At 37.2% G+C, this 16,336-nt stretch overlaps 1 protein-coding gene across 4 annotated transcripts in view; it reads left to right on the top strand.

Moving 5' to 3' along the window:
- Positions 1-14,985, top strand: part of LIFR (LIF receptor subunit alpha) — a 114,476-nt gene extending 99,491 nt beyond the window's left edge. For 3 of the 4 annotated variants that reach the window (XM_023216488.2, XM_026455962.1, XM_023216489.2), the window contains exons 16-20: positions 546-713; positions 3,811-3,972; positions 4,932-5,025; positions 7,317-7,395; positions 7,767-14,985. In XM_023216488.2, the coding sequence (XP_023072256.2) occupies positions 546-713; positions 3,811-3,972; positions 4,932-5,025; positions 7,317-7,395; positions 7,767-8,390 (1,127 nt within the window). In that variant the 3' untranslated portion in view covers positions 8,391-14,985. The remainder of the gene's footprint in view (positions 1-545; positions 714-3,810; positions 3,973-4,931; positions 5,026-7,316; positions 7,396-7,766) is intronic. The other variant, XM_026455963.1, reaches the window with a different exon arrangement.
- Positions 14,986-16,336: the final 1,351 nt, after the last annotated feature.

The raw sequence follows: 16,336 nt of genomic DNA, 5'->3' as shown, positions 1-16,336 counted from the left end.
GATCTCAAATTCCTGGGCTCAAACGATCCTCCCACCTCAGCCTCCTAAAGTGCTGGGATTACAGGCATCAGCCACTGCACTGGGCCTGCTTACTCTGAAATCATTTGTTGAATGTTTATATTTCACAATTTTACTCTCATCCTCAAGAAAATTAAATCTGAACTTGATATCAAAAATATGTAATTAGTACTTTTACAAGTTTAAGAAACTGTTAACTTCTTCAGGACTATCAGTAAAGATGGGAAATACAAATAAAGTCTATCTGAATAGCCTCAGAAAGATTTTGCATAGATCGCTTCCCTAGATACATATTTTGTCTGAAAGTGATATTAAGTTCTGCCTTTGTTCCTAAAAAATATTTTGTCTATGGTTATTAGTATGTAAGCTTCACAAAAAAGGCGTTTGTGATTATCTCTCTCCAAGTTTATGATTAAAGTTTTAATTCCAAGTTGAATTATTTTTGAGGCTAGAAAGCTCAGGAAACATTACTGTATTACTCTGTATTCATACACTCCCCTTTAGTAATTGACTTTTTCCTTTTACAGCTCCCACTGTTGCACCAAATTTTACTGTTGAGGATACTTCTGCAGATTCGATATTAGTAAAATGGGAAGACATTCCTGTGGAAGAACTTAGAGGCTTTTTAAGAGGATATTTGTTTTACTTTGGAAAAGGAGAAAGAGACACATCAAAGATGAGGGTTTTAGAATCAGGTAAGTAAATTAATAGCACGAGGATAGTGTTTCTTAGAAGTTTCTCTTTAACCACAACAGAAAAAAAAAAAGGAAAAGAAAGTCCTGCTCAGTAGTTTAGTACTGGTTTTCAAAACTATCCGAAAGATAGAGAAATGAAAAGGCAGTAATTCTATGAATATAAGAGTTTTAAGATTTTAAAATGCAATAATTGACATGCATAGTCTTTCAGAAATATTTAAATCATTTATTCTGAAGCCTTTGATTATAAGCCTCACAGGACAGAAACCATCTCTTATTAGAGCCTTACATAATCCATAACAAGGCATCTCATGAAGTTTAGTTCCAAAAAGAAATTTTGTACTTATAACAGTGGAGGAGAAAAACTCAGGAATCCAAAGAGTTAGCTTCAGATTCTTGGTTGTAATTTGACAAAAACCATTGGCCTCTTAGCATTTTACTTAGCCATGTCCTTGATAAGCTGGAAAACTTAATTGACTTGATTGGGGATTTATTAAAAAGTACAGACAGTCCTTGGAAATTGACAAGTGTACATCCAAAGACTTTAGAGAATTCTCAGATTGACAAATACAAAATTGTACAGATTTCTGGCTTTTCCTTTCGTTATATTTCTGTGGAGAATCAGATGTTTCTTATAAATGCATAACACAAGCATATCATCTTTTCAGTTTGAGAGCTTTCATTTCCCTGGTTGGCCTCTCCTCAGAAGGAAATCATTTTAATTATTGAATGCCTGTCTGAGAAGTAGAGAACTCTGCCACGGCATGGCGGTGCTGGCCGGGCATTGTCTCAGCCACTCCCCAGAGCAGCTGCAGGAAGTGTTTGCCTCCCGTTTGGTCCCCAGGTTCTGCATTGCCTGAACGTTCGTGGTTGCTGGTGAATGAAGGGCATCCTAAATATCAAATTGTACAGACATCCCAAGTCTAGTGTGACTTGCCTCACATGCTTGGAAATTTTACACTTGAAACAGTTAAAATTCTAGCATCTGGATTTCCAGTGAGACATGGTAGATTGGTCACTAAAGTTAGCATAAAGAAGGGGAAAAAACCTCAAGCTCTAATAAAGCCACAAGGAGAGAACAGAAGAGGCAAAAACAACCCCAAAAAAGAAGATTCAGAAATTTGTGGGTGGAAGTGGGGCAAATGACTTAAATGAGTGGAGGATTGTGAAATCTGTGTGGGCAGTCAGGCATTGTCGAGAAGGAACTTCTCCAGTACCTGCCAGACCAGGCCTTGGAGGCCAAGTGGTGAGGATCCATCTGGTCTGAATGGAGGGATCAATTGAAGAAAGTTCCTTAGAACTGAAGGGTCTAACTACAAGCAGATCCACTTCTCTGCAGTTTCACTTTCCATGGTTTCACTTTCTGCCATTTCAGTTACCCCTGGTGAAACGCAGTCTGAAAATAGATGAGTTCAGTACAATAAGATACTTTAAGAGAGAGACCATATTTACATAATTTTTATTACAGTATATTGTTACAGTTATTCTCTGAGGAAAACAGAGGACTACTGTATATAGAGTGAAAGAATTCATTAAATACACAGCAAAATAAATAGAAAAAAGATCTATGCCAAGGTATGTCATTATGAATTTTCCGAGCAGCTAACGTGTAAAGAAATGATCAGAGACAAGCAGGTCATGTGCAAGGAATCAGGAATAATAATGGCAACAGACAGCCCAGCAATACTCCAGATACTAGAAGGTACCACAGAAGTCTCTTCAAAATACAGAATGAATATTATTTTCAGTCTAAAATTCGATACTCCACCAGTCTGTCAACCAAAGTGAGATTAAAATGCAGACATTTTGTACATAGAAGGCTGCAAATATTTACTTCCCCCATGTTGCTTTTCTCAAGAAGCTACTAGAAGAGTGCATCCTAATGAGGAAATGAAGTGAGGCCAACCCAGGAAGAAAGGAAGCTCTAGGAGAGCCACAGCCCAGGAGGCATCCAGTCTAGTGCAGAAGGCAGGGGATGGGTGGAGGGGAGGGCAGAGAAGATGTGGAGCTGGGATTTTGTTGTGTTTGACCACGTGGAAAATCTTACTGAGTGTACATTGGAGGATATGGGAAGAATTACTGATTGGTATATAGAAAATCAAGCAAATGAGGGAAAAAGCAGTTATAACAATGGGAAAACAAGAAAGGAAACATTATCACACCAAGCAGTTTGTCTTAGCAGTAACTCATATTTATATAATCATAGTAATCCAACTGAATTCATCAAATGTTCTGATGTTTCTATACGAATGATGTAGTGGGGGAAAGGGTGATGGTAGTGTAAAAGAGCTCTATCTTTATCTGCCCTTATAAAGTATGTGTAGATAAGGTCTAATAGTTAAAAGTCACATCTCTGTAAGTTTGCTACTTTGGAATATGGAGGTAAATACCCATAGAAACTGATTACATGACTTTTACAGTGGTTGTAGGGGGCGCGAGGAGGAGCTGGTAGAGAACTGTCACTTTTTGTTATTAACCATTTAGTACTAGTTAATTTTTTAACCTATTGTCTTGCATTATTCTGGTTAAATTTTTAAAAATAAAATAGTAGTTCAAATGATTCCTCACTCTTCCTTTTGAAGTTATAACTCAAAGGATTTCTCACTAGTCTCATTTGAGAGTTCCCATCACACTGATCCTTTTTCTAAGTGGTTTGGAGTCATCTCTATTGATTTGCATGTTTGCTTCATCCCATCTTTCACTCTCACTCATAGGAAGGCTCAGCCTAAGTGGGTTTTGGTTGTGGTAGTTTTCATGCTTTTAGTAGCAGAAAGGGGACTTTTATTGATTGCCTGCTGTATGCCAGGCATTATGCTAGAGAATGTGTGTGAAAACTTCACACAGCTTAAGTCGTGATACTCTATTTCATAAGTAGAAAAACTCCAGTTGAGAGTGGTTTAAATAACAGGCCCATATCATACAGTTATTGAGTGGCATGGGGGTAGAGTTTGAACAAGGTAGTGGCAGCTCCAGAGTCCTTGGCTGGGATGGCTGCAGCTAGAACCACTTAGAAGGGCAGTTAGTGAGACAGGTGTAGGTAACCATGCATTTAAAACGGGTTAGAGATTAGTGCTAACATACTTCATTTTAAAAATAGGTCGTTCTGACATAAAGGTTAAGAATATTACTGACATATCCCAGAAGACACTGAGGATTGCTGACCTTCAAGGTAAAACAAGTTACCACCTGGTCTTGCGAGCCTATACAGATGGTGGAGTGGGCCCAGAGAAGAGTATGTACGTGGTGACAAAGGAAAATTGTAAGTTTCGGGTTGCTGTTGAGGTGCTTTCCATCCTGCATGCGTAGTGTTCCTAGTGATTCTTGGTTTATGTAGGAACCCCTCCCCACCCTTTCTAAAAACCATTCACATTTTGTTGCATTTTTTGGCTGGTGGAGGGAAGGGTTAAAAAGCTATACGATTACTTTATGTTTATTCTTGTCAGTTATTTGAAGTTATTTCCAAATGAGTACCTAATAAATTAATGAATTTGGGATACATCTGAAGTCTAGAGGTCTAAAGTCATATTAAATTTATCTAACAAGGTCAGTGTTTAAAAATGTTTTGCGCCAGCTTTTCTGTGATTTCTCACATATCTAGGGAAAAGTGAAGCTGGTCTTAAAAATTTTTTTGTAAAGCACAACACTCATAAATTTGACAGACAAGAACAGTGATGGCCTTGACTATCTTTCAGCAGTAAAGAACTTTACTTGGATCATGGGCTTATCCTCTACCCCTGAGTTGGAGAGTTCACACACAGCTCTTAAATAAAGAGCCATGAGGATATGGTTCTCTAAAGCAGTGATTCTCAACGGAGGGTGATTTTGTCACCTACGAGATACTTGGCACTGTCTGGTATCATTTTTCGATGTCATAACTGGGGGATACTACTGGTATTTAGCGGTGAGAGGCCACGGACGCTGTTAAACTTCCAGTAGTGTACAGGACTGTCTCCCCCGATCCTCTAGTGAAGATCTGTCTGGCCTAAAATGTGACAAGTTTCAAGATTGAGAAACCCTACTTGAAAGAGTTTAAGTATTTGCATAAAAATTATCACGATACCTGATGGTTAGATTGTAATAGTTTTTCAGTGTCCCTGCAGCAGTTAATTTTGTTTTTTTCCTAAATAATCTACCAACCTAAGTATCTTCTAACATAAATCTATTCTCTGCTTCACACTAAAAATGGTGATTTTAATATTTGTAATACTCTCATTTCAGCTGTGGGATTAATTATTGCCATTCTCATCCCAGTGGCAGTGGCTGTCATTGTTGGAGTGGTGACAAGTATCCTTTGTTATCGGAAACGAGAATGGTAATGGTTTCTGCATTTACTCTTGCTCTTTTCTTCTTAAGGGCATGATTATAAGATTTGTAAGATTAGTTTATATATTAAGTATATCTTTTTTGTTGTAATAAGTTAGTAAAAATAAGTTTTAATTAGAATTAATGTTGAATTTAATATTAAACATGACATTTAAAGGTCTTAATAGAGTCAATGTGTAAATTTTTTTCTACTGTTTTTTCTAATAATTTAAAGTCATAGCAGTTACTATTATAAAAAATATTTATAGGCTGAAATACGGCGATAGCTATCTACAAGATTAAACATGATTTAATGATTAAGATCTCACTTGCCCTCGTGACCTATCATTTTGATCATTTGCTCATATATTCAGCAAATATGAATGACCTCTTCCACGTGAAGGGGGGAGTATTGTAGTACACAAAACAAGCCATGGTTCTTATAGACTTGGAGCACAGTGTGGGAAGAGGGACAGTAAACCGTAGACATCCAGCAAATGTGTGCTTGCAGAGTGTGAGTGGGTGCTAGGAAGACTGAACCAGCTACCCTGAGGAGACCAGCAGGGGCTACGTTCTGGGAGCTGATCGGCCACTGCTGGTCACGGCCAGTCTGTGGGAGAGTTCCAAAGGGTAAGGAGAGGGAAAAGAATGTTACAGACAGAGAATTGTTTCTTTGAGGGCCCTGAAATTGGAAAGAGTTAAAACCTTCAGAGAAAGTGAGAGGAGCTGTGTGCCTGGTGAAGCAGCAATGAGTGACGTGAGGTGAGGTGAAGTCAGTGGGGGCTCCATGGGAGAGAGGGCCATGTGTGTGGTTACCTGGCAGGAGCTGTCCTGGCTGGGTATGGGGCCAGTGGCTGCATTCGTGCTTAGAGACCAGTCCTCACCGGCCTTAAAAATGACATCATTTATGACAAGAGAACATATTTTAGCAATCGGCTTATAAATCAAAATAGTAATAGTTGTAGAACTATAGAATAGTCTATTTTGGTAACCATATTCTCATTACCAAAAGTCACATTTTACAAACAACTATTAGGCCGGGTGTAGTGGCTCACACCTGTAATCCCAGCACTCTGGGAGGCCGAGGCAGGCGGATCAAGAGGTCAGGAGATCAAGACTATCCTGGCCAACACGGTGAAACCCTGTCTCTACTAAAAATACAAAAAAGTAGCTGGATGTGGTGGCACGTGCCTGTAATCCCAGCTACTCAGGAGGCTGAGGCAGGAGAATCGCTTGAACCAGGGAGTTGGAGGTTGCGGTGAGCCAAGATTGTGCCACTGCACCCCAGCCTAGCAATAGAGCAAGACTCTGTCTCAAAAAAAAAGACAAAATAAGAAGGGAGTTTAGAAGTTACAGTGTTTCAAACTCACATTAACAAAGTTATTTTTTCTGTAGGAATTTCAAGTAATATAGTTCTTTTTAGTAGCTGTAAATATAAAAATATGATAGGACACTGAGCAAATCTCATTTTTGGTTGCATTTAGTTTTTAGTCAAGATTAATAGCCTTTTTCTTAGCACAGCCTGCAATGTATTCATGACACGTGGCTGTCACCTTTATGACCACCTCGGTAACCCACCTCGGTAAAGGCAAATCTCATTTTTGGCTGCATTTAGTTTTTGTTCAAGATTAATAGCCTTTTTCTTAGCACAGCTTGCGGTGTACTCATGACACGTAGTTATCACCTTTATGACCACCTTTTTAACCACCTCGGTAAAGCAGTGCCGTGGGATCACAGCTGTTCTTCCATAGTCCAGATCCTTTGGACTTGGTGGCGCAACCACTATTTTAATTATTTGCTTTCCGTTTTCATGAGATACATGGGTATGGTAGTTCTAGAAATGGAATTACTGTTTATGGTGCGATCTCTGCTCACTGCAACCTCCACCTCCCAGGTTCACGCCATTCTCCTGCCTCAGCCTCGTGAGTAGCTGGGACTACAGGAGCCTGCCACCACGCCCAGCTAATTTTTTGTATTTTTAGTAGAGATGGGGTTTCACCATGTTAGCCAGGATGGTCTCGATCTCCTGACCTTGTGATCTGCCCGCCTCAGCCTCCCAAAGTACTGGGATTACAGGCGTGAGCCACTGCGCCCAGCCCTGTTTATGGTTTTCAAATTGGAACCTCTCAGTGCGTTGTATAGACAGCTCTAGTGAATGATCACATGAAAGAGCTTCCATTTGAATGTCAGATGTTCATTAACGGATTCATAAATACTTCAAAATAAGCCTAATGATTTATTAACTTATTATCTAATATTCTTAAAACTATTAAATTTACTTTAATAATTTTTTTATTAAAGGATTAAAGAAACCTTCTACCCTGATATTCCAAATCCAGAAAACTGTAAAGCGTTACAGTTTCAAAAGAGTGTCTGTGAGGTAATCTTTTATTTTCTTACATTTATCTTTGACGTGCTGGCTTGTTTTTTTAATCTTTTGTGAAAAGTTTTTAACGTGCAAATGTCATTCTAAGTAAAAAGTGTTGGGAAGATAGTATACTTTGAAACATCCCAGTTTCTAAAATTATTAATTTTAAATTATACCATGCTCTTTTTTCTCCCTCAAATATTAATAACAAGGAAAATACTGATATAGAAGAAAAAAGTGGCTGTTCTGTAGTGTGAAATGCAGAGTAGTAGAGGCACCTGTTTACAAGCAGATTTGGGGGAAAAGGTGCCCCTGTTTGTAGGAGGAGCATTGCAGTAGCATTTAGTGCTATTTTTAATCACCATTTTTCAATTTATTTCTAGGGAAGCAGTGGTCTTAAAACATTGGAAATGAATCCTTGTACCCCAAATAATGTTGAGGTTCTGGAAACTCGATCAGCATTTCCTAAAATAGAAGATACAGAAATAATTTCCCCAGTAGCTGAGCGTCCTGAAGATCGCTCTGATGCAGAGCCTGAAAACCATGTGGTTGTGTCCTATTGTCCACCCATCATTGAGGAAGAAATACCAAACCCAGCAGCAGATGAAGCTGGAGGGACTGCACAAGTCATTTACATTGATGTTCAGTCGATGTATCAGCCTCAAGCAAAACCAGAAGAAGAACAAGAAAATGACCCTGTAGGAGGAGCAGGCTATAAACCACAGATGCACCTCCCCATTAATTCTACTATGGAAGATATAGCCGCAGAAGAGGACTTAGAGGAAACTGTGGGTTACAGACCTCAGGCCAATGTAACTACATGGAATTTAGTGTCTCCAGACTCTCCTAGATCCATAGACAGCAACAGTGAGATTGTCTCATTTGGAAGTCCATGCTCCATTAATTCCCGACAATTTTTGATTCCTCCTAAAGATGAAGACTCTCCTAAATCTAATGGAGGAGGATGGTCCTTTACAAACTTTTTTCAGAACAAACCAAACGATTAACAGTGTCACCATGTCACTTCAGTCGGCCATCTCAATAAGCTCTTATTGCTAGTGTTGCTACATCAGCACTGGGCATTCTTGGAGGGATCCTGTGAAGTATTGTTAGGAGGTGAACTTCACTACATGTTAAGTTACACTAAAAGTGTTCATGTGCTTTTAATGTAATCTAAAAGCCAAAGTATAGTGACTCAGAATCCTCAGTCCACAAAACTCAAGATTTGGAGCTCTTTGTGATCAAGCCAAAGAATTCTCACGTACTCTACCTTCAAGAAGCATTTCAAGACTAATACCTACTTGTACATACATGTAAAACAAATCCCGCCGCAACTGTTTTCTGTTCTGTTGTTTGTAGTTTTCTCATATGTATACGTGGTGGAATTGCAAGTGGATTTGCAGGCCAGGGAGAAAATGTCCAAGTAACAGGTGGTGATGATTTGCCTGACGTTTACTCCTTTCTAGATGAAAACCAAGCACAGATTTAAAAACTTCTAAGATTATTCTCCTCTATCCACAGCATTCACAAAAATTAATATAATTTTTGATGTAGCGACAGTGATTTAGTGTTTTGTTTGATAAAGTATGCTGATTTCTGTGCCTACTGTATAATGGTTATCAAACAGTTGTCTCAGGGGTACAAACTTTGAAAACAAGTGTGACACTGACCAGCCCAAATCATAATCATGTTTTCTTGCTGTGATAGGTTTTGCAAGCCTTTTCGTTATTTTTTAGCTTTTATGCTTGCTTCTATTATTTCAATTGCCTGCCCTGATATTTAAAATTTACATTTCTAAGACTATAGACCCATGTTTCTTTTAAATCATTTTATTTTGTGATAGTGACAGCTTTATATGAGCAAATTCAATATTATTCATAAGCATATAATTCCAGTGATTTACTATGTGAGATGACTACTAAGCAATATCTAACAGCATTAGCTGTCCATATTGTTCTGATTGAGTTTCGTTCCTCCTGAGGAGACCATGCGATTGAGCCTGGCTACCCAGGCAGTGGTGATCTTTGACACCTCCTAGTGGATGTTCCTCCTGCTCATGAGTCTTTTCATCACGCCAGATGATCTGATCCAGTACTCACATTTTTAAATATAAAACTAAAGAGAGAATGCTTCTTACAGGAACAGTTACCCAAGGGCTATTTCTTAGTAACTGTCATAAACCGATCTGAATCCACGGGCATACCTGTGTTGCAGGTGCAGCAATAGCTTGGTGAGCTGTGCAGAGTTGGGTGCCTTCAGCACAGCATTCTCTGCCCACCCTTGTTTCTCATAAGCGATGTCTGGAGTGCTTGTGGTTCTTGGAAAAGCAGAAGGAAAAAACTAAAAAGTATATCTTGTATTTTCCTTGCCCTCAGGTTGCCTGTGTATTTTACCTTTTCATAGTTAAGGCAAAAGTACTTGAAAATTTTAAGTGTCCAAATAAGATATGCCTTTTTTGTTTGGTTTTTTGGTTTTTTGTTTTTTATCATCTGAGGTTCTGTATTGTATTTGCAAATAATGGATCAATTAATTTTTTTGAAGCTCATATTGTAAAAAACCATGTTGTGGAAAAAAGCCAGAGTGACAAGGGACAAAATCTATTTATGTTATCTGTGTATGAATCCTGATTTTAACTGCTAGGATTCAGCTAAATTTCTGAGCTTTATGATCTGTGGAAATTTGGAGTGAAATACAATTCATTTTGTACATACATAGTATATTAAAACTATATAATAGTTCATAGAAATGTTCAGTAATGAAAAATATATCCAATCAGAGCCATCCCTAAATAGTGTTCTCTTGTCTTCCTTTGTATCCTCTCTGGCTCATTCCCTTAGCTTCCACCCCAGACATCAGATCTGGGGCTGCCTTCTCTCCCTACCAAATTTTGCTGTTACCATAGTCTGCTTGCCCTCAACTCCTGCCTTATTCCCTGTTGAAATGTATCAATCCCATACTTTATCTGTCCAGGACAAGGATAGGCGTTGGCTACAGTAAACGTTTATTGCTCTAAATGACACTAACCTGAGATAACCAGAAAAGGCCAGAAGAGATTGTTTGATCTTTGTCTGTCAATATATATGCATTTCAACTGTGACCATCTGGATCCAGGGCCCTTTCTAACCTATATAACGACTCAATTGTTTGGCTAATGATGAATATCACTGGGGCTCTTAAGTCCTTTCGTTCTCTGCAAGACTTCACTGTTTTTTCTGTATGAAAAACGTGCAGAATATCACTCACCTTTCCCCTACTTCTGGAGTTTCATACACAAGGATGACTAGCTTAATGAGAAGCAGAGTAACACTATTGAGTCTGGGCAAGCTCCTTATAAGTTGCTGTATGCTTAAAAGAGTGTGGTTTGTGTCTGAGGCCAAAGCGGTTTTCCTTCTTTTTCCTCATTGAATTGAAGACAGCTAGACCCTTGTGCAGATCCCAGGATATTACCTCTCCTCCCACTCCACCTGTGTGTGTAGGGAGAGCAACAACACGGGAAGAAGGGAGGGAAGTGGGAAGGAGAGATTAGTCACATGTCCAGTTGTCTGAGACACTGGTAAATGTGCACTGTTTGTCAGTGCTGGTTGCATGCCTGCATTTACAAGGTGTTCTCATACTGATTGTGCTCTGTCCAGTTAGATTTGTGGCTTCTCCCTTGGAAGTGACAATTAAGGACTAGTTAGAGGCAGAGCTAGATGTGTTCTCTCCAGCCCTTACTGACTGGGAAAATAATTGGGAAATCCCTCTTTTCCTCTTCAGTGAAAGCCTAGTCATTGGTTAGAAAAATCTAAATGTCAAACTAGCATTATGTTCCATCATATCTGTGGGATAGTAATTCATGTAAGACATATTTTTACCTCTCTTACAAGTCAATTCACTTACAAGCTAGTTTCAAATCAAGCTTCCCTTCCAAGGAATGGAGGTCATTATGGGGCTCATTTATGAGTGACCATTTTAAATAAATAATATTTAATATTACATTATTAAAGACTTAGCTAGACTTTTAACATTAGATGAACTTGTGAATCATATATTGCATAGATTAGCACATGTGTGCAATCTAGGTCATCAGCTTGTTGAATTTATACAGCCCTGGATTTGAGACTGTGGCCCTGAGTGTCTGGATAGTTGAGTTGTGTGTTTATGTGCTTATGTGATAGAGGTGCTTTGTTCCTGCAGCCTAGAAACAGAAGCAGCCATTCATTGAGAAGTTTAAGAGAGGAAGTATCAACCTCATTTTCCAAACCAGCATTACTTTCACGGCTCATGGATCTGAAAGATTACATTTAGAACATTTAGTACTATTACACTCTCAGAAACTGTGGTAAAAAGTCACATTTTCAAAACTTCATGCACATTGTATTCTTGTTGGAAATAAGTCCTGTAGTTTCTTAATTGTCTTCATGCCGTCCATATTTAACAAACATTACAAGTCCTTTTTGTATTTGGGTAATTATTTGTAATTTAGTGAAGGAGACCAGGGAATGTTTTCTTCCAAAGGGAATTTAAAATCAATTTTATGGTATTTTGAAAGTAAAATATTCATTAACATGTCAATATTTTGAAAACACTGTCTCAAAGTTTTCTATCGCTCAGGTATATAATCTGATAAAATTTTTTGTTCTAAGGTTATTTTTGCTATTCTCTATTTTGAATTATGTTAAAATTTGTGTGCATTTTATGAAATGCCTTTTTTCTTGTTTTGAAAGTGTAGAATTGGGCATCTCAGAGTAAAATGTGGGATTATTAGCTACAAAAACTAAACACATCGTGAAAGCTCAGTAACTAATTTTCTTGACCGAGTCCTATCCCAGAGTGTCACAGATTCAACAGAATTTTCCTGAAGGGCGATACACATCAAAATCTAGGTTGTGTAGATCTGAGACTATTGACTCAAAGATTCAAATCTACTTTGGAAGTGACTGCACGGTTTGAATGAAAACTGAGGAGGGGCTCGTGCCTGTTATCACTAGATATTTATTTCTCCATAATTTTAAGTGTTCATACTTCTCATTTGATGGGTGTGCAACTGGGGCATGTTTGTACCAGCCAGCGTGTGTTCTGCCCGACAGTGTGTCCATGTGTGAGGTTAACTAATTCAGAACTCATTCTCTTGATAAACTTTTTCTTGAAAGCATTTATTTTAAGTCTTTATTTCCTGCTGAAATGAAGTTTCATGCTGTCATGCCCATCTTATTTATTCTAGAAGAAAATTTTCATAGAAGAAAATGATTTATGGCCAAAGTTACAGAACATTCATCTTTTAGACTTAGCCTTAGAATATCATTGGAAATTACTTGGCTTGAATTTGGTTCATTTATATCTTTATGGATTATGTTCCAGGGCCATTAATAATACTTAAACCCCTTATTTTGCTATGGTGGTTAGATTTTTTATTCCTTTTCAGTTATGCTGTTAATTATTACATGGTCACATTCATGCTTATTACAGACGGACTATTTTTAGTGCCAATGTAAAGGATTAAGGATAACATTCAATTAGTTGGCTAATATGTCAGGCTTTATTGCACATGGTAATGTTTCAGGGAGTGTGATTTGGTCTAGAATATATCCAGATCCTTACGATATTGGGTGATGACAGGATTCTATTATTTTTAGCCATGAATGGTGCTTATTTTTCCCTATATTAGGAGGAATGTTAATATTTGGATTATCAGAGTCCATGTTATAAACAGAATTTATCTATGCAAGACAAATTCTAACTGTGCGACATTTTCATGAGAATTAAAAGTAGTGTGTTAAGGGGAAACGCTGAATGTTTTTACGTGTAAGTGCCTAGCTAAAGAACCATAGAACAATAAATCAAAAGCAGCTCTTATAAAAGAAAAACTGAACATTAACCAGAAACAAAATATTAATAATTTACATTATTTTTTTGGTTGCTGGGACTGAATACCCCAAAAACTAAGAGATGTGAGTGGAGAAAATGTCTACTTGATAAGAAAATTGATTTATATTATATTTACATGTGTCTTCTAAGATTGCCTTTACAGTAGCCAATCAGAACTTTAAAAAAAAAAAAAAAGCTAACAACATAAATCCTGTGTGTTGCACATAAGACTAAAATACTTTGCACACCAGATTGAATGGCTCACTTAAGTTGTTGAATTTCCTTACGCATTTAAAGTGTACTTTCGTTTAGAATTATTCCATTTTAAATGGGTAACTTTCAACTTCTGAACTATTTTCCTGAACATTCCAGTAGCGTATTATAAAAGATCAAAATATCTCTAGGTGGTAATACAATTTTCATTTATAACATGGAAAAGTTAACTGTTAGGTTTAACATTAGTGTTAGTGTTTTTGCAGTTGATCATAGAAAAGAACACCGAATAATGGTTTTCATACAATTTTTGTTAAACATTCTTCTCCCGGTTTGATTCCAAATACTTTTTCCCATTTTTTCTAATATATCATAAACTAGTGGTTCCTTCCATTTAATTTTTCCTTCCAACATAATATTTAGGAAAAATATAACATTGTGAGTAGCAGGAGACAACACGAAAAAGAAGCCTTTCATTGTTGTGGAGGTGTAGGTATTATGTGATTGATGCCCTTCCTGGCATTTGTTTTATCCTGTTATTTTCTCAAAAAAGAGCATGGCTTTTTCTTAAATATATTTTAATTCAGAATTGCTTGCAAAAGATTGGCCTAGATAGATAGACATCCTAGATTTAAAATAGTACCACCTTAAAGGTATGTTGAAAGGTAAAATAAATCATTTCAAAATACTTAACTTTCCTAGTAAGAATGTTAAGTTTTCTTCTCTTTCATTAGCTGGCCATAAGTCAAGGTCCTTATAACACTAGGAAATTACCTGTTTTTACTTTCAAAATTGCATTATAGTGAATTACTGTTTACAAAATACACATACTGTGAACAGATATAAGTTTCTGTCTTTTATAAGAATGTTTGTAGAATGAATGTTTTTTTTAAAAGTGAGTATTATATGTTAAATATTTTAAGTTTTTTATAAATACTAGTAACTGTTTACTAATTTTTGTTTGGTCAAGTGCTTGTAAATGTCGCTGAAAGAAGATAGGGAGAAACTGCGGATCCCAAACTCTTCCCTTTTTCATTTCTTGAAATGTTACCACTACAGACTTTTTTTTTAAGGTGAATGATCAGTTGTGATGTGCTGTACCTAAAATCATGTTTAATTGTATAAGGAAACATTTAAATACACATATACAGGAAGAAAACTATAGATGAAGTATGTGTGTGTGATTCAGTCTGATTCACAATTCTGAGAGTAATATGGAATAAAACAACTCCACTTAGATGATAACTGAAGCATTTCCTGCTTTGTGAAAATTTGGATATTAAATTGCTGTTAGAATGGGAAATTTGGACACTTTATATCATTGTATAATTTCAGAATTTAGTTTCTGTATCTTTTGGAAAACATGATTATAGCAAAAACATAGAAAATAAGTAATCTATTAAACACCATAAATGTAAAACTAGTATGCTTGGCTGTTAACTCTAAAGATGTTACTTATGTCTGTTTTTAAAACATGCATGTATTTAACAATTTTATCATAGTATTGTCATGGAAAAAATAAATATATTTTCTTACATCTTACACTGACAGAGTTGGGCATTATTGGGTTTTTCCCCATGTTACACACTTAAGAGAAGTGGCGTCTGCTTCGTCGTCGTATTTTTTTGTTCTATCCCGTAAGAAATGCAGTGGTTGTAAAGCAATCACATAACACTATGGATGTATTTGTAACATTTGAATACATTGCTGTGCCATTGGTGTGACATCCATCTGTCCATTAAATCATTATTGTTTACCTGAGAAGTTAGCATAAAATAATCAAATAGTGGGAATGAATCCAACATTGGCAAATAAATAATAAATACTGGTCTTTAATGGTTTTTAGTTTATGTCCTCTGAAAATAGCTTAAACATTCCTGAAGATTCTGAGAATGTATCAAAATTTTATTTCAACCTATTAGGAAATACAGTCAGATTTAGCAAAACCAGTAAGTAATTTTAGAGTGTAAAGTGATCTTTTTTTTTTTTTTTTTTTTTTTTTGAGACGGAGTCTGGCTCTCTGGTCCAGACTGCAGTGCAGTGGCGTGATCTTGGCTCACTGCAAGCTCCGCCTCCCGGCTTCACGCCATTCTGCCTCAGCCTCCCAAGCAGCTGGGACTACAGGTGCCCGCCACCGCGCCCGGCTAATTTTTAGTATTTTTTAGTAGAGACGGGGTTTCACCGTGTTAGCCAGGATGGTCTGCGATCTCCTGACCTCCTGATCCACCTGCCTTGGCCTCTCAAAGTGCTGGGATTACAGGCGTGAGCCACCGCGCTGGCCAAAGTGATTGTAAATAGATGTTCTTAAATGGATAAATTAAGTCCTTAGTCATACGTATAGCCTAGACTTAGCCAGATTGAAACATGAATGGGCCTGGATTTAACCAGAAGAAACTCCAGACCAACTTAATTGTGAAAAATATGTTAGTATTTAAGTGCGAGGAAGTACATACATATGGCCTGTCCTCTGGGGATTCTCAGTGCATAACTTGTTTTCCAGATGGTGAGTTCTTGAGTCAGGATGTATAACACCCTCAACCCCAGGAACTTTTAAAAAGGATCAGAGAAGAATGATGAGATTATTGGGGGAAAAGATAGAGACGTATGAAAAAAATGTTAAATGTATTCAATGTCAACTAAAATGTTAGCTTACAAACCAGTTCTTCAAAACAAACTATAATAGCTTGTTTTGAGTGGCTTATAAATTTGATCTTACTAGCTTTCTCCCTGAGTGATCAACAATAAAACTGAATTGAAAATATTCATTGTGCTGGTCCCAGGGAATTTAAAGTAACAAGAGATGCCTTGAACTGATTTGTGCTTAAATTGGAGATGATTTATCCCTGGGTGATGAGTTTCAGATTAGAGACAAGAAACGCTTTTGAGGATGATC

Source organism: Piliocolobus tephrosceles, chromosome 4 (genome assembly GCF_002776525.5).
Source record: "Piliocolobus tephrosceles isolate RC106 chromosome 4, ASM277652v3, whole genome shotgun sequence".
NCBI lineage: Eukaryota > Metazoa > Chordata > Mammalia > Primates > Cercopithecidae > Piliocolobus > Piliocolobus tephrosceles.
The sequence above is the reverse complement of the archived record's forward strand: the minus strand, read 5'-3'. Positions and strand labels throughout refer to the sequence as shown.